Source organism: Xenopus laevis, chromosome 5L (assembly GCF_017654675.1).
Source record: "Xenopus laevis strain J_2021 chromosome 5L, Xenopus_laevis_v10.1, whole genome shotgun sequence".
In the NCBI taxonomy this organism is placed as follows: Eukaryota; Metazoa; Chordata; class Amphibia; order Anura; family Pipidae; genus Xenopus; species Xenopus laevis.
Window position 1 is genome coordinate 139719815 of NC_054379.1, and position 27284 is coordinate 139747098.

General features: G+C 37.4%; 1 protein-coding gene across 1 annotated transcript in view; it reads right to left on the reverse strand.

Moving 5' to 3' along the window:
* Window positions 1–683: 683 nt before the first annotated feature.
* pak2.L (p21 protein (Cdc42/Rac)-activated kinase 2 L homeolog) overlaps window positions 684–27284 on the reverse strand; it is a 36447-nt gene continuing 9846 nt past the window's right edge. The window contains exons 2-15 of the mRNA XM_018263957.2: window positions 21928–22118; window positions 17235–17335; window positions 15424–15574; window positions 14933–14967; window positions 14485–14592; window positions 14208–14334; window positions 13385–13448; window positions 10964–11012; window positions 10579–10691; window positions 9203–9320; window positions 8294–8393; window positions 7550–7746; window positions 7298–7435; window positions 684–6359 (exon numbers count right to left, since the gene is read on the reverse strand). Coding sequence (XP_018119446.1) covers window positions 6273–6359; window positions 7298–7435; window positions 7550–7746; window positions 8294–8393; window positions 9203–9320; window positions 10579–10691; window positions 10964–11012; window positions 13385–13448; window positions 14208–14334; window positions 14485–14592; window positions 14933–14967; window positions 15424–15574; window positions 17235–17335; window positions 21928–22096 — 1557 coding nt within the window. The 5' untranslated portion in view covers window positions 22097–22118 and the 3' untranslated portion in view covers window positions 684–6272. The remainder of the gene's footprint in view (window positions 6360–7297; window positions 7436–7549; window positions 7747–8293; window positions 8394–9202; window positions 9321–10578; window positions 10692–10963; window positions 11013–13384; window positions 13449–14207; window positions 14335–14484; window positions 14593–14932; window positions 14968–15423; window positions 15575–17234; window positions 17336–21927; window positions 22119–27284) is intronic.

Sequence of the window (27284 nt, forward strand, 5' to 3'; positions counted from 1 at the left end):
AGACAAAAGTCGGACTATAGTTGAAGGTGGACCACCCCTTTAATCTCGTATTTCTTTGATTGTATTGAAGCAAAACGATATCTCTTTGCCATAGCGTTTGGTCTCTCAGATTCTTGCAGGGATAAAGTTTTGCTTCAATACAATCAAAGAAATACGAGATTAAAGGGTGGTCCACCTTTACATTAACTTTAAAAAAAAAATATCAAAAAAGTTTTTTGTTTTTTTTTATCCCCAAAATGTGAATTAACTTTGTGGAAAACACTACCCGAACCTTAGTAAATCTGCCCCTAAAAACAACCCCATTACCTTTATTTCATGTAAAGTTTCACCTGTATCATTTGTTGCTCTTCCTATTGCAGTGTGCTCCAAATTACAGAAAGACCGTCTCCCATAGACCCCATTTTATCCAATAAGCCAAATTTTTAAAAATGATTTCCTTTTTCTCTGTAATAATAAAACAGTCCCTTGTACTTGATCCCAACTAAGATTAATTAATCCTTATTGGAAGAAAAACCAGCCTATTTGGGTTTATTTAATGTTTACATGATTTTATAGTAGACTTAAGGTATGAAGATCCAAATTACGGAAAGATCCGTTATCCAGAAAGCCTCAGGTCCCAAGCACTCTGGATAACAGGTCCCATACCTGTACTCGCAAATAAAATGAAACCAAAATAATTCTAGTAAAATACAACAATTTTTTTTTTTATTTTAAGCCAAGACAATGCACACAAATGATTCAGTAGTTATTGCCGTAAAAATTAACAATTAAATAAAAGGATGGGATTAAATTAAACAGACAGGCAGAGTAAGAGCAGGAGAAAGAGAGTTCCATGAAAATATAAAACATCTGCATGCAAGGAATACATGGAGGAAGAAAGAGGGACCTGAGGAGAATCCACATAGAAACAAATAGGGAAGATGGAATAACAGCTCTGCTACTGCAGTACAGGTCCTGAGCTCACACAGCTGGATGGGTTTATCCTTGGGATGCACTAAATCCAGGATTCGCTTTGGGATTTGGCCTTTTTCAGCAGGATTCGGGCAAATACAAATTTGCATATGCAAAATAGGGGCAGGAAATTGCATGACTGTCACAATAGTGGAAGTAAAGACATTTTTCACTTTTTACTTTCCCAGACCCTAATCTGTTTATGCAAATTGGGATTTGGTTCAGTATTCGGCGAATCTTTCCCAAAGGATGAATCCAAAGTAGTGAATTGGGTGCATCCCTAGTTTATCCGAACAGTAAAGATTTATCGTGAAGGTTTCGGTCAATTAGCGAACCAAATCTGAATTTGCATATGTAAATTAGGGGCGGGGAAGGAAAAGGTAGGAAACATTTTTTTTACTTCCTTGTTGGTGTTCTGTTAAAGTGGAAGTTCACCTTTAGATAAAAACTTTATGCTATAAATGGAACTATTCCAATCAGCTTTTTACTTGATCTTCATTTTTTGTTAATATAATGTAAAAACTATCTTTATGGTTTTTGAATTACTAGCCTATTCTGCCTCTTTGTTGCCTGCAGGGTCACTGTCCCCAGCAACACCAACAATGAAAAATATCTTGTATTCATGCTTCTACTAGTCATCTTTCATACTGAATTTCCAAAGTGCTCTCTGGTTGCTAGGATAATTTAGACCCAGTAAAACTAATAAATAATTCCAAAACTGCAGAAATAGACAACAGGTTGACTACAAATTGTCATAGGATACCACCGTCTACAACATAATAAAATGTGAACTTCCCCTTTAAGCTAATCCTGCATTGCTCTGTTCACAGCACTGGTTTGGGTGAAGCATACAAGAAACCCAAACCACTTTAGTTTGACTTTCTGAAGAGCAAACATTAAACCATTTAGTACTAGACAACTTGCTTGGCTATACCTTCCACTTAAAGGAACAGTAACACCAAAAAATGAAAGTGTCTTAAACTAATGAAAATATAATGTAGTGTTGAGCTGCACTGGTAAAACTGGTGTGTTTGCTGCAGAAACTTTACTATAATTTTTATAAACGAGCTGCTGTCTAGCCATGGGGGCATAGGAAAAATGCACAGGATACACAGCAGATAACAGATAAGCTCTGTAGTATACAATGGGTTTCTTTAGAAATGATCTGTTATCTACGGGTGTATCCTGTGCTTGAAGTTTTACCAATACAGGACAACAGTGCATTATATTGTGATTCCTTTAAAACATACATTTTTTGGGGTTACTGTTCCTTTAAAGGAGGGAGGAGGTTGAATATTCACAACTATACACATCATCAGGATAAGAAAAAAAAACTCTCCTCTTCCCTAGTTGAAAAGAAAAAAACTAAAAGATAAAAAGAGTTGATAAAAGGAAGGTCGATGAGCAATGCCCCATTGATTTTAATGCTTTCTCCAACAATAATTACAACCACTAGAAGATTTAAACTCATTTTGCATTTCTACTGGTCTTTAGTAAAATATAGTAATAGAACTGCTGACATTTCTTCAGCCACAGATAAACCGTCACATAACGGGTCACCTGGCCAATTGCTATTGCACCAACAGACAGAGAATAGCAGACTTCTTGAGACTTGGCATCAATTCAGAGACATTGGAAAGGGAAGATGAGATATTCCTCAAAAGAAAATATCATCTTTGCTTACAGTTTTCCTTTGAAGAAAGAAGCATTGTGTTCACCAACGAATGGAACAGTCATCTAGTTTAACACCAGATCTGGATTGGGGGAAGTAAAATGCACTTGAATATTATTGTGGTATAAAAGTAACTGAAATGAGTGTCTGTGTCATAAATAACACGTGTCATGCTTAGGAAACACACAAAAGGAAATATTTCGAGCAATTCCAGGTAAGATACAAGGGTCCTTGAGGGTAGGGATACACCGAATCCAGGATTCGTTTCGGGATTCAGCCTTTTTTGCAGCAGGATTCAGCCGAATCCTTCTGCCTGGCTGAACCGAATGTGCATATGCAAATTAGGGGTGGGGAGGGAAATCACATGACTTTTTGTCACGGGAAGTAAAAAATGCTTTCCCCTTCCCACCCACTAATTTGCATATGCAAATTAGGATTCGGTTCGGTATTTGGCCAAATCTTTCGCGAAGGATTCAGCCGAATCCAAAATAGTGGATTTGGTGCATCCCTACTTGAGGGACATGGAGCAAGCAATCAGTGCAGAGGCCACATATTGATGAAGGAATCAAGCAGATAATCCTGATATCAGCATGTGGGGCCCAGGAAAGATATGCCCAACTGCCAGCCCCCTACTACAGAGATAAGTATGGAATTACTAAGCCTAGGGGTACAGTATTTATCTTGGAAACTAATAAGTAAAAATTACCTTGTGGCCTCTGGAACTAAAAAACTTTATGGAAGTTGCCCTTGAGTAAAGATGTGAGTCACTAGAAGATAAAGTTGCCTGACCAAATCTGGGCATGTATGGCTAGCTTTAGCACTGCTGTCAGGGGTCACACAGTTGGCAGTTTGGATAATTACAACCATACTACCCAAACAGCTGGGGGCTTTTTGGTGGATTTAGGATCATCTATCCAGACTTTTAACCAAGAAAGGACTAAAGGTTTCCAGTTATTCAGGTGGTCTCTGCCTGAACAAAGGAAATAACAGAAAATTGGTTGTTTGGTCTGTTATTTACCTCAATGGAATCCACCAGGAATAAGCAGATTGCCTTTAAGCAAATCAGGCCCTTCTCTGAGAATACGGCCCATGTGAAGAAATTCTTTAAGATGGATGCTCCTTCATCTTATGTATGTTTAAAGGGGAACATCAAGTTTAAATCGACTTTTAGTATAACAAAAGTGGCAGCCTAAGAGAGATTGCAGACATTTTTTCTTTTCCTTTTTAGCTCTAAGTTTAACAAGGCTCTTGTTTAAATCCTCAAATAAAAGGGAGAACAGGGATTGTACTGGACTAAGGACAAGCTGTAAATACAGGTTCTAGAAAATCCAGCCTCTCAATTTAATTAAGAGTTTCCAGGGCAAATATCCCTAGTGACTAGACTGTATTTTGTAGAAAGGCAGAGTGATATAAAAAAAAAACAAAAAAAAAACACCCCATAAAGATAATCTTAGATTAACAGCATCTACAACACAGGAAAATTAAATAAACTTCCCTTTAAAAAACCTAAGGCATCATGAACAAGGGATATCTGGATAGTAGCTTGTAAAAATCAGATATGCCGTTCAAGTTCATCAGACAAGCCCAATGCTTTCTAACACGGTAATAGAAACAAGGCTATGAAATGATTTACACATACAGTAAGACCAGTTTCGGTAAAAAAAAAAAAAAATTAAATCGTGGCACCGATTAGCAGCAGGAAAGAACGTGAAATCAATGCAAATCTGGCTCCAGGGCTGCAGTGCGGATAATGAATTGGCTTCTCTAAGGTAAAGGCACAAAGGATGGGACACTGGAAGGTTAATTTCCCCTGTGCTTCTAGAGCATTAGCTCATGGTAAGAGTTAAATCAGCACAAGACAGAAGTTGCATAGTTTTAGTCTGCTTAAACACACACATACGTTGTATTTAAGTAGAAGACAAATATGGTTTAGTGAAATTCTGTAAAATTACATGAAATGGACAAATGATCTCAGCAGCATCACAAACCTTAGCACCAGGAGATGGAACAAAACAGATAATAGCTGCCTACCTACGAGCCCAGAACTCTGGTTCATGGACTGCTGGGAGCCACATTTAACTTCCCCACGCCACATACTCCCTAGTCCGTCACCGTAGCTCTATCTTAAGAAAAAAACATGAATGTGACGTCTCAGACTTGTATCAAATAAACCATCTAACAAAGGGCCTTACATACTGAAAAATCTGCCTTTCAAAACAATAGCCAAACAATATTTGAAAGCACTGGAAACACCACAGCCTGCATTTAAAAAGGCATGTGTTTCGCTACATCATTAGCATGGGTCATAAAACCCCCCATCTCTACAGATATTTGCAGAAATATAAGGAAAATAATACCAAAAGGCTTAGGGATTATTTTAGCGAAAAGCATTAACACACTGGATCACAATGGTTTAATAAATGGCACTACTATTCCCTTTTTGTATATTTTTGTATATTTAGTGAAATATATTAAGAGCAAAAAGACTGGATGGTGACTTGGCAATATTAGGCGAATCTCCAGGAAAAACAGAGTATTCATTTTTAGTACTGTTTTTTGTAGATTAATATCAGTATAAATGGATTCATAGTATAGCCCTACAGCTGCAACAAGAACAGTGGTGATCCAGGCTCTGACAGTTCTAACCTTGTTGAAGGCACTTTTGTCTTCACAATGCTTTAGAGAAAAAAAAAGGAACATTTTGATTTAGCACTTAAGTTGGCAATCACTGATTAGTAAAAAAACTGATCAAAACTACAAAAATATCATTCTAACTTTGGCACTACTTCCCTTCCGACAACAACGCATGGGTGTAAAAAAAAATCCAAATCTTTTGTTTTAAGAATATTAGTGCAGTTTTTACTGACTGTTAAGAGCACTTAATGAACTGTCCATAGCAAAGGTACAGAATTTACCTCAGTACAAAAGAAAATAACCCAAAACACCAGTAATGTCCCATGTCACCGTCTATACTGTTATTTTAACCCTTTCTCTAGTAAAGAATACAAAAACAAATCCAGAGCAAAAGGCTTTGAACAAAAAAAAGTGATTCTACCCTTACTGAAAGGGTCAGCATATCATTATGTGTTGCTGGCCCTATAGTAAAAAAAGGTTGACCGGTATAGCACATGGTGGCACAAAGCAATTGCTTATGCTTCTACACAAAGAATTCAAAAAGATCTGCACATTTCTTCCCTGTATTAAACAAACAGATCCAGGCACATGGAAAATAATTGAAATCTGAAGAGCCAGCACAGACCCAGAAGACTAAAGCTCTTCTATCAGCGAGTTATTCAAGTATCAAGAGAAGGCCAGGAAACAGAAACGCTGCCCTCAGAGGACAGAAAGAAGACCTAAAAAAACCAAAACAATGTGAATTCCCATAAAACAAACCGTCAATACCCTGGATCAGAGGGATCTTGAAGGGCCACAAAAAAAATGTTCTTTCTAAAAGGAAAAGCACACAATAACTGTGTTCTGCACAGTTATTCCAGCTGTACAGTCATTAGGATTTCTTGGCTTTGTCTGTACAGGATGCGGTTTGCTCTTCTTCAACACGAGTTGGGTAATCAGTGGCACTTGTAGCATATAAACGTGGTTATGAAATAAGGTGAATGAGACTTTAAGGCAAAGGATAGAAGGGTTGATGTTAGCGGTTTCCCTTCATTGCATCTTTGGCAGCCAGGATTAGCGGTGTTAGGCTGGACAGTGGTTTTGCGAGTTTCAGGAATGGGTGCTGTGGAGAAAAAGAAACACTTTCTTTAAACTAGTCAAAAAAGCAGTTTGTCACCAATTTCTACATAAAATTTCAGGAGTAAAAAGTTGCTTCGGGAAGTAATGAAAGAATTGTATTAACTATTACCTTAATGAAGATTCTATACCCTTAGCAGTGAAGTTACAGAATACCAGAAAGATGTAATAAAAAACTCACACAGAGACAAAAAATTTTTCCCACTAGGCGATGAAGCGCGATTTGCAAAATAATATTAACTGTGTTCAAAGGAAAATGTTTCTATTCTATGAATTTACACATGCTAGTCTATTAAATTGGAAATTCAGCCCCAGAGTGGTCACGGTGAGACAAAATGTTATGAATAATAGGTTATGTTAAGAAAACCTATGAATTAGCAAGATCTAAGCCAAGAGCACTGGGATCAAATATTCTTATATTCACATATATTTATGATGCCAATCAGTTTTAACTGATCTGGAACCTGCAGAGTTCTGGAAAGTGCACATAAGATGCCTCAAATATAAGGAGCTTATATCTAATAAAAAAAAGCACGTGTTAGCAGTTCTTTTAGCTAAAACTGACTGTAAATGATTAGGGATGGGTGAAATTTTTCGGAAATGACGCCTATAGACTTGTATGGCGGTGTGCTGCAAAAAAAAAAAAGCCACGCGACAAGTCTATGGGCGTTGGCGACAATTCGCTGGCAGCTAATTTTTGGCGGAACTAAACAGTTCAGATTCGACCATCCCTATAAATGATCTAGTCAAAAACTTTATGCTCACAAAAATGTTGATGTATCACATTGCAGAAGAACCATTATGAAGAGATTTTGTGGTAACAAAATCCACATGCAGTGGTACAATCTTCAGGGAAATATCAGAATGTTTTTGCTATGTAATGCTTCAGGCTAAAGGGCACCGGACTAAACCACGTCCACACACCTGCAAGAGCTCTCTAGCAGATCCTCTCTTTTCTACATCCATCTCAAGTGAGCGGTTTAAGAAATCCCGGAATATCGGTGAAAGTTTTTCAGGTTTCTGAAGTTCTGGAGTGCCATTAGTAGCAATCAAATACAACGCCTGAAAGACAATGACATTTAATTGTTTACATGCAAACTCTTTTCACTCAGCATAAACACGTATGTGAGTGGGGCCTCTTTGTTAATGAATAAGTCTCCCTAGTGCAACACTTACTCTTAAAGGATTTTCGTTGAGATATGGTGGCTCCCCTTCCACCATTTCAATAGCCATAATTCCAAGAGACCAGATGTCCACTTTAGGGCCGTATGCTTTTCTTGTAACCACCTCTGGTGCCATCCAGTATGGTGTTCCCACCATGGTGCTTCGCTTGTTCTGTTCTGGGGTAATTTGTGCACAGAAGCCAAAGTCAGCTGTGGAGGAAAACATAAAAAACATTAATGCTTAAAGTGCTGTAAAGTGTCCTAGAAGTGTTGTATTTCAACCTTATGCAACAGTGTATTAATGTCTGGGACAAAAATGAATCAGAAATATCAAAGAGCAGTGAAAGAAATGGAATTACAGTGTTTCTGGAAAACTGCAAACTATAAAGCGTTGATGGTAAAATATTTGAGGTCATCTAGCTGGATATAAACCAATCCTATAAAGACAGTGACAGGTTATTACCTCTTTTTAGAAGGTACAGGGTCGCAAAGAACTGTGAAAAAAATAGTTGCTATTTCCTTGTTTATGTGATAAAAGAAATAATAAGGATTGATATTAATGATTCTGATTTAGTTTGGCCAGGCACCTGGATCTGGCTAAAATCGAATCCTGCTGAAAAAGGGCTGACTCTCGAACCAAATCCTGGATCCGGCACATCTCGAATATTTTTGCGTAAATCTTGTATTTGTCTCATCAGTACTGGTTTATAGGTAAATGCTATAAGTTAATGTTTTATGGTATAAATAAAATACTCACTCAGTTTGACAGAACCATCCATTCCAAGAAGTACATTGTCACTCTTTATGTCTCTATGAATGACCTGGTTCGCATGTAGGAATTCCAAAGCTTGAAGACACTGTTGCCAAAGAGAGTAAAATACATAAAATGAATGGTTTACTTACCTGATATTTTTGCTTTGGAATTTAGTTCTACATATCAAATATCAGAAAGTATTGGACAGGAATTGTTTTTACAATAAAAAATAATGTTGAATACCATTTTTGAGATGAGGTCCCTCAACAAAACATTTATTTGATGCAGCACAGAAATCATTAACATTGTCCCAGACTGATAGGAGGAGCTATTGGTTGTACAAGTCATATTCACTGAACTCATATTAAAGGAACGGTAACATCAAAAAATTGTTTTAAGTTAGAAAAATATAATGCATTGTTGCACTGGTAAAACTGCTGTGTTTGCTTTAGAAACAATACTTTTATTAATATACAAAAGCTGCTGTGTAGCAATGGGGGCAGCCGTTCAATGGAGAAAAGGCTCAGGTTACACAGAAGATAGCAAATAAGCTCTGTAGAACATAATGGTGTTATCTGTTATCCACTATTAAACCTGTGCCATATAGACTTTATCCAATTTCCACCATTGCTACACAGCAGCTTATTTATATAAACAATAATAGTTTCTGCAGCAAACACATCAGTTTTACCAGTGCAGGACAACACTACATGATATTTTCATTACCTTAAAACATTTTAATTTTTTGGTGTAACTGTTCCGTTAAAGAGGGTATACAGACCCTTTAACCTGCACATTGTGATCATATTGTATACTATGGCCATGTGAATTTAAAGGTCTAAACGATGGCTTGTTAATTGAAGCATATTTTAGGGGATGAGGGCATCAGTAAGTGAAAGTTGCATATCTCACCTCTCTGCAGACAGCAGCAATCTGTGCTTCATCCATGCAGGTTTCTGTAACCACGTCTGTTAGGGACCCTCCAGCCAAATATTCCATTACAACATACAGTTCATCATTCACTAAGAAACTGGAACAAATATTTGTTTTTATAAAAAAAAAGGTGAAAACTGAAAGAAAGTCCAAATCAACATGAATGCTGTTTTATAACGTGAAAAATTCAGTACTCTCCAATAAAAAGGACAGCAGCCCCAAAAATGGATAAGTTCTTATATACAACTTAATATACTACATGGTTAGTGAACACTTGTACAGTTTTGTTTTTTTGGCATTATATACAGCTAAGACCCCACTGTCATGAAATGATTTAAGGGGGAAGTTCACCCTGTTTGATATGCTAAGTTTAATTCTAGTGGGGCAGACCCAAACCAATTCTCGATTATGAAAGGAAAAAACACATTTTCAATGGGTCAGAGACAAATTCAATTCAGTTACTAATGTAAAGCTAAGTAAATATTCTACTATTCTCAGAAACTGTGAACTAGCACAGTTGCAAATAGTTATTCAGGGGATTGGTAAAGCAGCTAGTGGGCAGACAACTGCAATTGATATCTAAGTACTATAGATATTGGTCAGTTTGTTAACTGGGCAGATTTAAATGTCATTCACTGATGCATCGTGTCAGCCAGTGTATGGGACATCAGCAGATGAGGAAGTGAAGAGGAGTCACAGCTGCTCTTATCATCTATAGATAACGTTAAAGGGGAACTATCGGTAAAATTAAAATAAGCTTAAGAGACTTTGTAAACACAATCAATTAAATATTCTGCATTGTTTCTGAAATAATCAAGTTTATGTTCACCATCCCTCTCTCAGCATCTGTTTCTCTTCATTCTGTCGTCATGCAGCAATTGAGTGTCAGATGAATAATCTAATATATTTTACAGGGGGAGGCTTCCTTTCCTAGCAGATGAATTAGAGCTCACTCAAATAACCGATTCCAGTACAAACAATAACTAACAAAATAACTGCCTTTTGCACAAATTCTGCATGTGGAGAGACATGATGTCTGGTGATTTTAATAGAGTGAGCTCTAATACATCTTCTAGGCAAAAGGACCCCCCCCATAAGATATATTGGATCTAACTGTCAATGAATATCTGACACCTGCATGAAGACAGAATGAAGAGAAACAGATGCTGATAGAGGGATAGTGAAGATAAACTAAATTATTTCAGAAACAGTACAGAATATTTAATTGATTATATTTAGAAAACTTCTTATTTCAGTATGCTGAAGCTCATACTACATTTTTGTGATAGTACCCTTTTAATTACAAAAAAAAAAAAAAACAACACACACACACACTGCCATTTAGTTTTTATTACCTGTCCACGAAATTTACTATATTGGGGTTCTTCAATTCTTTCATCACCAGAATCTCATTGATTATCAGTTCTTTCTTGGGCTGCTTCTGAAGATTTATCTGTTTGATTGCAACCTGTAGAGAAGAACCAATTAATATCATGGATAACATGAAATCCTATCAGATGATGTTGTACCACCTAGTCCTATATTGTGATTAAGGCCTAATTAAAAAATCCTGGTCAAATATTAAATTCTCTCTAGGGGACACCAGAGGAAACAGTGATGCTAATTACAAATGTAAAGATATTTGTGTGTGTGTGTGTGTGTGTGTGTGTGTGTGTGTGTATATATATATCTGGCAATTAAAAAATAAAGGCCATTGAACCCAAACATATCAAATCTTACCTCTTGTCCCGTAGCTACATCAATCGCGGTAAATACAGTTCCAGAGGCCCTGTGAGTTTAACATTAGAAACAAATGGCCAATTAGCATGACTATACTTAAAATTTTTAACATGTGTAACGGTTTCAAAATTGTGTAAAAAGGTCTGTTTCAGACCACAGAAAAAAGGGCAAGAGAGAAAGAAAGTCATAGCTTTTGGCTACCATTTCAAATATCTGGTCTCCTCCAGAAGGTGGCTCACCACACAACTGAACTCCCTATGTAACCTATATAATATTTAAAGTCTATAATTACAAGGCTGCTACAATATAACCTTTTGAAATACTAGTATAGCCTATTTTCCTCCAGCTTATTTGCAGCATACTAGACAAGAGGAATTCTGGGAAAAAATAACAATTAATTAGTTGGCTAAAATTAGTTAACGTTTCTAAAGGCGATTTCCACCAGGCACATTCATTTATCTAATTAATTTAAAATGCTCTTGCACACCATGTAAAAAACATATCTGTCAGCTCATTGTGCCCTTTAAATATCATTTTTAGATTACTAAAAGGTCAATATACTCATTACTTGCCCGAGTCTATTATCTTTCACAACTTTAATTAGGCTAGCTGCATCCACTTTTGTGGCTATCACATTTTAGCTCCTCCCCAATGCAAATGCCTTTCACCAACTCCCGCTGCCCTCTTAAAATCAAATTCAAAATATTAACACAGTAAGTAAAAGGTAAGGAATAGCAGTGCACGTCGAAGACTTGAAGTGTGTCTGTAGGGGAGAGAATTTTAATAACGTTAAAATACAAAAATCAGTGTGATTGATTGAAGCTACTCACATTCCATTAATTAGCGCTTAAGCAAGGAAACATCCACGGGGTCCCTGCCGGATTCTACCTGTCAGTAAGAGCTGTATATGGTGAAGTATAGTAAAAGCCCTTGAATCAGCCCGCACTTAAGATGTACTTACAGGATAGCAGATTTCAAGTCGCATATCATGGCAACCTTTGGTTCGCCAGTTCTTCTCTGCTGATCGTGTTTGTAGCTCATGTTGAAGCGTTGAGGGGTATTACCTTCCCGGATGGCGTTTCTTCCTTGTGGGTCCCAGCTACAAAATGGTTCCAGTCTCCAGGCGCTCTCTCAACTCTGCTGATTACTAGTTCCGTGGGAGCAGTTTTTTAATCACAACCCGAATTTTGTGAATCAGCCAGACTACTCTTAATTAACATAAATTAATTTCACTTTATTGTGTAAAAAAAGCCCAACACGTTTCATATACACTAATGTAGTATAGGATAGTGTATATGAAACGCATTGGGCCTTTTTTTTTTTTTAACACAATAAAGTGAAATTAATTTATGTTAATTAAGAGTAGTCTGGCTGATTCACAAAATTCGGGTTGTGTTTAAAAAACTGCTCCCATGAAACTAGTAATCAGCAGAGTCCCGCATAGTTCGGAGAGCACCTGGAGACTGAAACCATATTGTAGCTGGGAACCATGAGGAAGAAACGCCATCTGGGAAGGTAATACCCCGCAACGCTTCAACACGAACTACAAACACGATCAGCAGAGAAGAACCGGCGAACTAAAGACTGCCATGATATGCGACTTGAAATCTGCTATCCTGTAAGTACATCTTAAGTGTGGGCTGATTCACGGGCTTTTACTGTACTTCACCATATACAGCTCTTACCTGACTAATTAACCGAATGTAAGTAGCTTCAATCGATCACAACTATTATTTTAATGTTATTACACTTTCAGCGCATTCTCTCCCCTACAGCCACACTTCAAGTCTTCAAGTGCACCACTATTCCTTACCTTTTACTTTTCCTTACCTTTTACTTTTGACTTCTGGGATAAGTGGATCCCATAAATTGAGTTGGTGCTGCATCAAAGTGATTTTCTGTACCAAGCGCAGAGTTCACCCATTTTCTATTAACACAGTAAGGAATCGTATAGAAACCTCCCTCCATTCTGCACCTTATCCTTTGGCTCACATTAAATCAACCTAGCCCTGAAACACTTCAGGAGTCTGTAATTCAAACTCTCCCCTTCGCTCCAAATTCTGCTTCAAGACCCACCTGTTAAAATACTAACCAATGCATATTTCTAATTTCCTGTCAACTAAATATGTGGTACACATGCCGCACATGTAACTTAGATCCTCCCCTTGTCCTACCAGGTAAATTTAAAAAATCAAAAAAAGAAAAATCGCAATGGTAATTTTATGGGTTGCTCAAGATATACAATGAGACTTAGAGGGCTGGACAAAAGCTGAAAAATATCTCAGGGTTTGAAATGCTCTTTACCCCCATTGGATATGATGGACTGACTAGCTGATGTGTTCCAACAAAGTTTGTTGTCTGATAAAGACATTGGAAACTACATGACAACTTTTGAGAAGTGCCCCCAAAATTTTTACTCACCCTTGTCCAATTTTTTCATATCTAGTATACTTCTTCTTGGGATCACCTATGCTTACAATAGTTCCTAGAGAAAAAAAAAGTAAATTATTAACACGCAGCACTGTGGGAAGCGACAGCAGTCAGTTGACTGCTTTTTTATTGCAAAATACAATACTTAGGGTGTTATTTATCAAAGGTTGAGTTGAATGTTTTCTAATTTAAGAAAAAACTGAAATCAGTGAATTTGAAAAAAACCTGTACATCATGGAAGACTATTAACATCTTCAAATGATTGAAGGGACCTCTGCCAATTACTTCTACATGACCTACAGCAAAGGAATTCCAACGGCACACAGGACTGTGAGAAATCTTCAAAAATGTATTTCAATGCGGAGTGCGATGCAACGTTTCGGGTAGTAGAACCCCTTTGTCAAGCATGACGCATAACGTTGAATCGCACTTTGAAGATTTCTCACAGTCCTGTGTGCCGTTGGAATTCCTTTGCTGTACTCTGTTGTGGGGCTGCCGAACCTCTGCCAGTGAGCACCAGGCATATTGCGGTTATCTGTTGGGTGTGCGGGATCCTACTTTGTTCCTAGCTTCTACATGACCTAGACAGGTTATAGCTGGAGTATTTTTGAATTTGCGATATTTCCAGCATCGGGGTATAATAAATCTTGAAAAGTTCAATTTTTTTTTTTTTAAACCCAAATAATCGAGTTGACTGGAAAAATACCTTTGAAAACTCACATTTTTCAGGTAAAAATCAACTCGACCATTGATAAATAACCCCCTTAATGTCAGCAAATATTTTACTTAAAAATAATTTACTAATTTAACGTACTTAGTTTTTCCATAATCTCGTCATCGCTCATCTTTGTTTTCTTTTTTTGTCGGTCTCCAGTCTTCGCAGCACTGTCTGAATCTCCAGGGGGTGGAGGTATTGGGTCAATTACAGAACGTGTATACATCTATTTCATGAAAAAAGCCTAGTTAGTAAAATTAATTATTTTAAATTTGTAATCATTTCCACTGGTACCAACAAAACCCCCATCCCCCAAAAAACAAAAAAGGCCATACACAAAAGTATACAAGTGAAAAAAGAAGAAGAATTAGCTTACGGATTTTGTGTGTTCAGGTCTTGGAGCAATAGCAGGAGGAGGAGCCTTATCGTCATCAAAGTCATCATCATCTGTTGCTGCTGTTGGTTTAGAGCCTTTTGCATTAGGCTGAACAAAGAAATATTAATGAAGTAAGTATTGCATGAACACCTTAAAAACCTACAATTTAATAATATCACAGGGGTACAATAACTAAATATTACAATATGTGGGACTTTAGAGTTGCTTCCCTTAAGGATGCGTAGACATATAATAAATCCAGACTTATTGTAACTGGGTAAATTAAGAAATTAAGAGAATAATGCCATAATACCATTTTATTTTGCATATTTTCATTTTTATTTTGCAGCAATTATATGAGATTGTGTATGCAAATAACAAAATCTGGAATAAGTATAAAGGACTGGATTCTAGTATTCGGTATACTTAACAGAAACTCAATACTCACTGCAGGAGACACACCAGAGGGGAGCCCATCTTTATCTAGAATAGAAAATTTGTAAAACTGAACTTAAATTCAAGTTTCTTGCTGGAAGCACTGACTTATGCTTATCAGAATCTATTACTATTACACCCCTCACTGATGATGGATAACATGGAATAAAGGGGTTAATAAACGGTCGAAAAAAATTCAGTCCAATGAGTTTATTAGTATTCTATTACAGTTGACTAATAAAGATCAGAAAGCATGTATCAGAAATGTATCAGCCAACGTAGCACCTCATTGATGAGCTGCTACAGGGTAACAAAAATGTGAAAACTGCAACTTTTAAATCAAAATGGTCAAAAATAAAAAAGCAACTGAAAAAGTTGTTGCAGTGTTCTGTAATGTTGGTTGTAACGGTTTTTCTTTGTAATCTTGCAAAAAAGAGATAGACACCGTTCTCTAAGCAACGTGCTATAAGTCTAAAAAAAAGATGTGGGAGACTCATCACTTACCTGGTGCAGAGAAGCTTAGATATTTCTGCTTGACTGTGTGTTTGGAGTCATAAAACTTTAAAACATCAAGGACAGCTTGCGGATTCTTCTTCTGTTCAAGTTTAGTGATGTTTGAGGTCTGCAGTAACCGTGCCCATTGCTCTGGCATTCCCTAGAACATGAAAACAGGATGGGTTGGTAAAAGAAACCAAACCATCAATGGGGGCTCTAGCATAATAAACCATATAGGATACTGCCAAGAAAATGCTAGAAAAGGAATACTTCCATTAACTGAATAAAGGTAATGGCTCTATTACGATGAATGCTTGGGACCCTGGGTTTTTTCAGACTCTGTTTTCTGTTATTACAGAAAAAAGAAGATTGATTTTAGAAATTAGAATTATTTACTTAAAATGGACTAGGAGAGATGGCCTTCACTTAAGGGAAGATGATCCAACAGCTGTATTATATATTGTGGCAGATCTAATAAAGAATGAAAATGATAAAATGCTCAGCTATGCATTGGTGCCACAGACACTAACATATACTGTGTGACTTAAAGTGGTCTGCTACTTCCAGATTTTTGGTTCGCTAGCAGGTTTTACTGCTGAAAAAGGGCAAATTGTATAGAAGTCTATAGGCAGAAATTGGGCAAATTGTATAGAAGTCTATAGGCAGAAATTGGTGGCTTCTCCGAAATGTGTACAAGACATCTGCTGTTTAATAACATTTTTACTGGGCACACTTTTCATCCGCTACCAAAGACTGTAAATACAGGCACTTCTACCAATAGGCCAATAGCTGTTCTGACCCACTGCTTCTCCCTCCCCACCAATACTACATAAACAAATTTCTTATTTTATGGATTTTAACTGCTTTTCATTAGCACACCTGCAAACGCACATCGCATATATCCTTTTACTCTGAGTGTTGTTGCCCCTGGATGGTGTTACTAGACAGTTGGGTGTTTTGTTTACCCCACTGTAAACACAAAGGAGTGTTTTGAACAAAATGTTAACACTTATAAATGCCATGTCATAAGGCTGGGGGGGGGTTGGCTGTTGCAACAATGTGCACAACTATTTGTTAAAAAAATAGCATGAGCCTTTTGGCCAAGGTGTATTGTATTACAGTATATAGACAAACACATGTTGGAGCAGGGCACTCTGGTAGGTCATGCATAGATCAGACTCATGGATGACTAAAAATTGAAAAATGTATTTATATAAACATCTCACGGCTGACACGTATGTGTCACTAGGAAACTAGCCTAAGTGTCCTAGTGACATGAAACACGTCAGGCGTGAGATGTTTATATAAATAAAATGTTACATTTTTACTCATCCATGAGTCTGATCTATGCGTGACCTACCAGAGTGCCTTGCTCCAACATTTGTTTTGTCTATATACGGATTATCCGCCCCCATGAGCTGAGGGCCTGGGGCAGGAGCACCTGGGCCACCTATTCAATTTCACCTATTCGTTTCCATTGATGCTTAAATATTTGGTTAGTAGTATTGTATTACAGTACCTAGGAATATTATTGATGTGTGGCAAGTGTACTGGGGTGTAATTGTGTGCATCCCCCAAAACTACACGCATATAAAGCAAGTTTGTCAAATTCACTATATAGTTTGTAACATACAGCAATAGCTGACCCCTCCCCCCTTTAATTCAGATTTGTGAGCTTTTCCTTTCCTATCTTAGAACATGCAGAAGAAAAGATGCTGCATGGTGCCAAATTTTAAGTTCATGTTCAGGAACTTAATAAAAAAGGGTTTTGTTAGCTTGCAGTGGAATATCTTTACATGATCAATAGTTATAAAACTCACAGTGAACTCTCCAGTGATAGAATCAAAGCCCACATGAATTGTGTGCTCAAAATCGGATGGTGGTGAAATCTCTGGCCTTTCCTTATCTTTTTTTTTGCTTCCTGCAAAAAGATATTTAAATTTTTTTTTAAAATACATATACAAATGCATACTTGTGTGTAATATGTATGTATGTATATATATATATATATGTCATGGCTGTGAGGATAGAAATACATTTATACATTTAGTTATGCTTATGTCATGCACAGAAATTAGCAGAGAAGAACATTCATGTAGAGGGCTAGAAATAGGATAGTTTTTCAAGGGACATGTAATCTATTAGGCTATCACAGGAAAGACTTTATAAAATCAGTAGATATTTATCTCAGTTTTGAAAGCAGACATGTTTAGGGTGACCTCTGCTCAGTGTGCCTGTACCCAAGTGGAAGCTGCACTTTTCAGTTTTTAGCGCAGGTACATGGAGCAGATCTGCTTCTCTCCTATATGATAGTTTTGTGGTGCTTGCTGGAAGAATCCAGGGCCGGTGCCGTTTTCTTCTGATAGTTTCTTCTGATAGGAGCATCGGCCCAGGGTTTCAGGACAGTACATGCGATCACTTGGTTCTCTTGGTTTGCACTGATTGGTTACCAGGCAGTAACCAATCAGAGACTTGAGGGGGGGGGCACATGGGCCATTACTGTTGCTTTTGAATCTGAGCTGAATGCTGAGGATCAATTGCAAACTCACTGAACAGTTATGTCCCATGTGCCCCCCCCCTTCAAGTCACTGACTAACTCAGAGTTAGAGAGCTGAAAAGCAGGAAGTAGTGTTCTAGCTATTATGTTAGACATCCAGTCACTCCAGCCTTTATACATTACATTTTTGACTAACTAACTATATTAGAAACCTTTTTTGTTTAGCATAGCCTATTTACCTAGTTTTTATTTTTATACTGAACTGTTTCTTTAAAGGAATGTTCTATGACTTGTCAATATAGTGTATATATACACTGTATATGTAATATTATTATATAGTGTCCAAACTGACATGAGGAAGTGTCTGGATTCCAGTTCTGCATAACTGAACACCGGGCTTTGTATGTCTATTGCATTGTCTGATTGATTCATTTCCTTCTCACTGTAACTTGGGCTTAAAAGGGAAGTTAAAACCTTTGAGTTCTTTTAATTGAACTTTCCTTAAATTCTGCCTCTTTCTCTATGCTTTCACACGCACTCATTTCACAGGTTCATGTAAGAAGTGTTGTTAATGCACGGTTATGAAAACAACAATTATAAATACATACAGGAATACGCACACGCTTATACATGCGCTCGAGCATAAAATGTTAAAGCTATGCACACACACACAGTGGGCAGTCTTTAATTTATTTGGCTGATTATCAAGTCATGAAATTAAAGCAGATAGAAAATGTGGGTTTGAAGAGCACTACCATAATTAACCTGCAGGTCAAATCTAATAAGGAGGTTAAGCTTAACGAAGTCCGGCCATTATTAATTTTTTTATGGATAACCACTAAAAAAAACACACACCATTAAATAGGATAAAATGCCCCACTGCTCGATTTCATGCAGTAGGAAAATGGAAAAAATAGTAGGTTTTATCCTATTTAATTAATGGTCACTGCAAACTAATTATACCATCATAATTAACTTGAAAATTATCTATTTTTGAGCACAGCACTTTATATCACTAGTATATTATTAATCATGTATCTCTAATTATTGTTTAAAGTCATCCTCAGTGTTGTAATCAGCTAATTGATTTGTAATTATTGATTTGAGGAACTGTGTTGCACCATTAAGGACGATAGAACCCATTTAGGGGACATTACTAACCTTTAAAATTGTGGGCTTTTCCAATTAATTATTTTAATCAATTTATTGGGATTAATTAATTTCTGAACTGCACTTTAAAATAAAATAATTCATTAAGTGATTGATACTATTAAGTTCATTTATTGGTGGTGTTATTGGGTTTTATATAAATACTTATATAATCTTAACCGGTTGATTAAATTGTATTAATAACCTATGGGAGTGACCTGTTTGAGTTAATTAGATTGGGCGGGGTAATTTTATCTTTTCATCAACATTGTGAAATATATTACCCTGACCAAGGTCAGACCTCTGCTTAATCTAAAGGATAAATAACTTGAAACTATCACCAAGGGTATCTTTTGGTGCTTTTTTGATAATAAATGTTCCTTTAAGTTACCATAACGTTGAGCATCTTGTAATATCCAAGCAGAGTTAACATACATTCATCACAAGTATCAGTGTAACAAATCTTAAGGCTGTGCTAAACCACTCCACAATCAGAATTAGTTAGCACTAACCACTCCGAATTTAAAGATGGTATTTAAAGGGGAAAAAAACTGAAAAATAATATAGTACAGTAGTCAGCACTTGATTTTAAACAAGTAATGAAATCAATCTGGAAAAAATCCAGATTGCATGCCGTTTAAGCAGAACAAAACCACCATTTTTCACAACAGGTTACAAAACAGTGTGAGGCAAATCAAACACCTTTTCAAATTGCCTTTCCCCTGTGGGTTTAGTGGGTACCTACAGACTTCAGCCCTTTAGCACGCATGTAATAATGTTTAAAGGGATACTGTCATAGGAAAAAAAATGTTTTCAAAATGAATCAGTTAATAGTGCTGCTCCAGCAGAATTCTGCACTGAAATCCATTTCTCAAAAGAACAAACAGATTTTTTTATATTCAATTTTGAAATCTGTCATGGGGCTAGACATATTGTCAATTTCCCAGCTGCCCCTGGTCATGTGACTTGTGCTGTGATAAACTTCAATCACTCTTTACTGCTGTACTGCAAGTTGGAGTGATATCAACCCCTCCCTTTTTCCCCCAGCAGCCAAGCAAAAGAACAATGGGAAGGTAACCAGATAGCAGCTCCCTAAAGCTGGCCATAGATGTTGAGATTTTTAAAAGATCAGATCCTGATCGTGAGACCACGATCTTCTCAGAACGATCGTACGATCGTACGAATTTACCATCAACTAAAAAGACCAATTTGCCAGTAAAACAAAGGGGAGCTGCCTGCTTGGCCCTGCAAACATAGATAGATTGCACTGGGGCCGACAAAGATTTTTTGACCTGGCCGATCAATTTCCTGACAGATGTCAGCCGAAAAATCGTAAGATGTACGATCGTTCGAATCCCACTAACCGTACGATAATTTCGAAGGATTGGTCGGGCTTCCCTAAAATCGGTCGTTCGGCAACAAGAATCGTTGCGTCTATGGGGAGCTTTGCACAATATAACAGCTGCCTGGTAGATCTAAGAACAGCAGTCAATAGTAAAAATCCATGTACCACTGAGACACATTCCGTTACATTGAGAAGAAAAAACAGCAGCCTGCCAGAAAGCATTTCTCTCCTAAAGTGCAGGCACAAGTCCCATGACTGGGGGCAGCTGGGAAATTGACAAAATGTCTAGCCCCATGTCAGATTTCAAAATTGAATATAAAAAAAAAAAATCTGTTTGCTCTTTTGAGAAATGGATTTCAGAGCAGAATTCTGCTGGAGTAGCACTATTAACTGATGTGTTTTGAAAAAAACATGTTTTCCGATGACAGGATCCCTTTAAAGATACCCTGTGGTTATAACTTTAGATTTCCTTTAACATTAAAGGCAGGGCTGTGGAGTCGGTACATAAATTATTCTACTCAGACCCCTCAGTTTATGGTACCTCCGACTCCTGATTTTAAAGTAACAGTAACACCAAAAACTAAAAGTATATCAAAGCAATTAAAACATAATGTACTGTTGCCATGCACTGGTAAAACTGCCATGTTTGCTTTAGAAAAACTACTATAGTTTATATAAGCAAACTGTTATGTAGCAATGGGGGCAGTCATTCAAAGGAGAAAGGGCTCAGGTTACATAGCACATAAAAGATTAAAGGAGAAGGAAAGTCTGTTTGCATTGGGGGGTGCCAAATGTTAGGCACCCCCAAGTGATTGTATTGACTTACCTGAAACCCCAGGCTGGTGCTCCTATCTAGCAAGCACCACGGAGAGACCTTCTTCCGGCTTCTTCTTTCTTCAAATTTCCCCTGGTAAACGCATGCACAGTAGAATGAAATAGCCAACTTTTTTTGTTAAATTTTGGCTTTTCGTTCTACTGTGCATGTACAATCACGCAAAGAAAGAGGAAATGGGAAGAAGATCTCTCCATAGTTCTCACTGTTATAACCCCGGGCCAGTGCAGTTTTCTGCCGACAGGAGCACCGGCCCGGGGTTTCAGGTAAGTCAATACAATCACATGTGGGTGCCTAACATTTGGCATCCTCAAGTGCAAACAGACTTTCCTTCTCCTTTTAACACCATTGTATTGGACAGGGCTATGTTATTTATGTGCTATGTAACCTGTGCCTTTTCGCCTTTTCTCCAGCTTGAATGGCTGTCCTATGGCTACACAGCAGCTTGTTTATATAAACTATACAGTAGTAGACTTTCTGAAACTAGTGCATGCAAATAGTATTATTATATGTTATTACTTTAAATCACTTTCACTTTTACAGTTAAAAAGTGTTATTCCACAAACAAAATCATAATTCTCTCTATATTCACACGAGAAATAAAATGTAAAATAAAGACTTAAAATTTTTACTTTAGACCACAAATTAACTATGTTCTTTTATGAGACAATAACAAGAGATAAATCCTACCTTTTTCTGTGCCAGAAAACATTGAAATGATTTTATTCCTGGGTTTTTCAGGGATCAAGGGTAAAGGCTTATGACTATGGTTACTGGTCAGGGTATCTTTCGTCCCTGTGCTGCTAATCCGAGCTGGAGGAGCTGGTGGTTTATCCTCAAGCTCCCCGTTATCAGACATGATTTTTGCAGAAAAGCCCGACCTAGTCAGAAAAATAAGTGTTAGAGTTACAGTGTTGTTGATTTTCTATTTAAAATACATAAAATTACATTTATATACTCCTGTATATGACTTTTTTTTTTAATGTTCTCTCATATTAAATATATACTACAGTCATGTGAAAAAGAAAGTACATGCCTTGGTTCTCTTCTTGGGCCCCATGTTCTTCCCAGGCCCACGGGTTTTAAAATGATAGCAAAACAAGTGGAAACAATCATTCCACTGTTCAGAAAACCAGCTACAAATAGAGAACACTTTACACAAATAACAACTTGCCTAGGTCTGGCTATCTCAGCAATTTCAGCCTGAGATCCAAACACAAAATACTTAAAGAACCCCAAAACCTCAATTTCATCATGGGACCAATGTAGCTCTCACTACTTCTGATGTAGAGTCCTGCGCGGGTCCATTTTTGGAACCCGTACCCACAACTTGCAATCTGGAACCCAGAAACGCAACCCACGTTCTTACCTGCTTGGACCCGCTACTGACCCGCAAGTACCTTATCCGCAACCCGGACCCACTGACCATCATGAATCAGGAAGTGCTGTCATTGTAAACCGGACGTGACTTCATCGGAAGTAGCCGTGATCAGAAAAAAAGAGAAGACCCGCAGAACTGCGTCTATACCCGCACCCAGAATTGTACCCGCAACTTGCAGGGTACCGCAGGTTCAACCCGCTGCAGGACTCTAGTCTGATGTGCAGTACAATTGGAGGCTGTAAAATTTGATCTACATTGGAGGTGTGACTGGAGGAAACCTTTGTTGTCCCAGGGCAACACAATAATTTGCCAATGAACACCAAGGCAAAGTCCGAGCTTTTAGAATATGCTCTAGGCAGATGATGCAAAGGCAGAGTTATCTGGCCAAAACACCAGAAGCCAGAATTTTACCTGAAGAACCTGATACTAAGTGTAAAGCATGGAGAAGGAAATGTTTTGCTTGCCATAATAGAATACACTATGAATCCTTCATTACACCACAAAGAGCTTGGAGGATAATGTAAGACTATCTGTCCCATGAGTAAAGCTTAACAGAGTGAACAACATGGCCATGCCCCTAAACTTTTCCATAGATCCATGAAGGAATTGCTAAGAAAGACACAGAAATGGAGGGTTCTGGAAGGGCCAAATATAAATGGGCTGTGTGTGAGAAAAATAATTCTTCAATCATTGCACAGAAGCAGGAAAAAAAAATATGAATTTATGCAGCTTAACATAAAATAGATGTTATTTATAAATTACAGAAAAGGAAATAAAAATGATAATTAGGAATTGTTTAAAATGGACCTGTCACTATAAGAAATAATTCCAAATCAGTTTCTATCATGTTAGCTGAGCAAATTAAAATGAACTTACACTACATTTATTATTTCAATTTTGTTTTCTCCAGCCTTGGAATTACACAATTACAGTACACAGGCAGGAGCCATTTTGTGACACTGTTGTTAAGACAAGTTGTGTATCACCTCAAAATCTTGTGTATACACTAGAATGGGGGACCTAATGCCCATACACAGTGCCCTACACAATTAAAAAGTGTTAGGAGGTAGGGGGAATGTGTGGAGAGCAGTGACATTTAGGAAGTGCTGAATAGAAAGTGAAAGTAATTGACTGTCCCGCCTCTATTCCTCAAGCATAGAGGCGGGGCAGGTAATATTTGATTGACAGCTAAGATATTTAAACACGTTTATAACAGGTATGGATATTGGGTTTTTGGGGAGACACATTTATTAAAGGTAGAATTTCGAATTCATGTAAGTTTTTTTAGGGATGCACCGGATCCACTATTTTGGATTTGGCCGAACCCCCGAGTCCTTTGCGAAAGATTTGGCCGAATACCGAACCGAATTTGCATAAGCAAATTAGGGATGGGAAAACATTTTACTTCCTTGTTTTGTGACAAAAAGTCACGCAATTTCCCACCCAGCCCCTAATTTGCATATGCAAATTAGGATTCGGTTCGGCCAGGCAGAAGGATTCGGCCGAATCCGAATCCTGCTGAAAAAGGCCGAATCCTGGCCCAATCCCGAACCGAATCCTGGATTTGGTGCATCCCTATTTTTTCAACGCTATTAAATTCGAATATACTCTAAATTCTATTGGGGGTTATTTAATAAATAAGATTGAATATCTTAAACTCAGACTCGAAAACTCAAATCGAATTTGAATCAAATTTGATTAAACTCGGTTTGAGTTTTTTCTCCAAAAAAAAACTTGAATGTCAGGATTGGTCCCTGGACCTCTCCCATTGACTTATAAATGAACTCGGTAGGTTTTAGGTAGCGAATAATTGAAATTTGTGTTCCTAAAGGGCCAGAGTGTGATAAATCTCGAAATTCGAATTTGAAGTAAAACTCAAATTGAGTTTGGATGATTCACAATTTAAATTTGAGAGAGAAAAAAAAAATCAAAAATTCAAATTCAAATTTTCAATTTCAGTTTCAATTTGACCCATAATGTTTACATGTTTTTTCTAGCATACTAGTGTATTTTAAATCATGGAAAGATTAGTTATCTGCAAAACTCCAGGTCCCGACCATTCTGGATAACAGGTCCCATACCTGTACCTATAAAAACAATTCAGGAGTTGTGTTTGCCACCTCTTACCCTAATGACCTTCCCTCTCCCCCACCTAATATAGAATTGAAAACATATTTTCATGTTATGCACTATTAAAGTAGTGTCACACAGTGCGAGAAAGTTCACTGGCACACAAGGTATTGCTGGCAGGGTGAAACTCTTGCTTTAAATTTTTATTGCAGCATGCTGCAATAAAAATTTCTTTCCTTCTATTGTGTACACATGGACTTATCAGACTTCCTGTTTTCAGCTTAATCTTCCAGGGCAGGGCTTGAGCATGCTCACTTTACTCCTCTCCCCCTCCCTGCTGTAATCTGAGCCCAGAGCTAAGAGTGAGCAGGGAAACTCAGACAAAGAGCGGTTTACTCAGGTATGGTAAAGCATTCTACAGAATAAATAGTGTTATAGCTTGCACTATTGCGGCTAATCTATTGGCAATAAACTGCTTTGCTAGCTTTCCTTCTACTTTAAACAACTGATAGAAAAGGATACTCCTTTACTTACCATGAAAGGGAAAGGCAAACTACTTGCTGCTGTAAATTTAACCTGAATGTAACGTGACACAGAGCCTCAGTTTATCTAAAAATACTCGTGGATTGAGTTTCCCTTCAAGCATAGATGAGTAGAGGACATAAGCTTCCCAAGTATATTTATTTAAAGTTAATACACACCTTATAAAACAGTCTACTTGATCCTCTTGTAGAATAGTATTCTAGGGTCCTAAAGGTGGCCATAGACACACAGATAATATCATACAAAACTAATGTCCGTACGAAATTCGGTGCATGTATGGTGGGAAAAGAGCCGACTGATATCGGCAGAAGACTTGGATATCGGTCGGCTCGTCGATCGGGCTGGATGGAAAATTTTGATTGGGTGCCTTTGAAGGCAGCCAAACATCGGCCATTGTTAGTGCTGAATCGTCAGATACAGGTAGAATTCTATTGTTTTTACCTGTAATCTACCTGTATATCTGACGATTCAGCTCTACACGTGTTTATTGAAAGGAACAATCTTTCTTGGAAAGATCTTTTCCAAGAAAGATCGTAATTGCTACGTCTATGGCCACCATTACTCACAACCGTTTTTATCTATGCTCCCCCCATGGTCAGTTTTTCTGCATTTCACCAAAGTATGAAACACAGTCTATTCTTTATTTCTGGGCCTCTACTCAAATAGGTGCATGCAAATACCAAGGGGGTTGATTAATAAGATTCAAATTGTGTTTTCCACCAAAATTCAAAAATTGATTTTTGGGCTAAAAAAATGTTTTGAAGGAAAAAAAAACTCCAATTTTTTGAGATTTATTACATCTCAACACTGGAAATAGCTTGAATCCAAAAATATACCATCTAAATACTGTTGAGGTCATGTAGGAGTCAATGGCAGATGTCGCTTGAACCATTTGAAGATTGCCTGCATGATTTTTTTGAAGGGTTTTGCACATGGAAAACTATTAATTTGAGTTTTTGGGTTTCAAAACTCTCAGAATAACTTTTTTCCCATTCAGGTTTTTTCTTAAATAAGATACCATTTGAGTTGTGTGTTCCTTCGAGGTATAAAAACCCTAATATTTGACTTTTTATAAATCACCCCCCAAATATAGGTGGAATACAACATGAGGCGTTCCACCTGCATTTGGCACTTGGGTGTGCCTGTGAGAGTATAAGCCGGGGGAAAAAAAAATTGGCTGCATTTCGTCCTGCAGTCCCCTATGGTGGAACACAGGAAAACTGACTGCAATAGAATTCATGGCAAAATTCCCCTGAGTATGAGCCATTAAAGCATTGTCAGAGCCTTAATAGTATTTTGTTATACCACACAGATGTGAAAAAAAACTCAAAACATTTTCTGTTAAAGGAACAGTAACACCAAAAACTGAAAGTGTTTTAAAGTAATGAAAATATCATGTAGTGTTGCCCTGCACTGGAAAAACTGATGTGTTTGCTTCAGAAACACTACTATAGTTCATATAAACAAGCTGCTGAGTAGCAATGGCGGAAATTGAAAAACGGCTGTATGGCAAAGGTTAAATAGTGGATAACAGATAGCATTATGTACAGAGCTTATCTGCTGTGTATCCTGACCCTTTTCTCCTTTGAATAGCTGCCCCCATGTCTACACAGCAGCTTGTTTATATAAACTATAGTAGTGTTTCTGAAGCAAACACAGCAGTTTTACTAGTGCAGGGCAACACTGCATTATATTTGTATTATTTTAAAACAATTTCATTTTTTGATGTTAATGGTCCTTTAAATATGGCATGAAGAGGATAGTAGAAATCATGTTAGTAAGAAATGATCTATTGCCATTTGGCATCAGACCACTGGATCCTTGGGGATGATGAATGCATTAAATCCAGGTGATGTCAGTTCAAAAGCTGAACTCACAAATATAGAAAATTAAGCCCTCCGTCCAAAACAGAATGCCTAGAATTAGGTCTTTTTTTTATATAATATTTTAGATACCTACATCACACTAGGCACATTAATATTAATCTGGCACAGTTGCTCCTAAAAATATATAACTGTATTCCTTTACAGGTAAAAATACCAACCTTTCAACA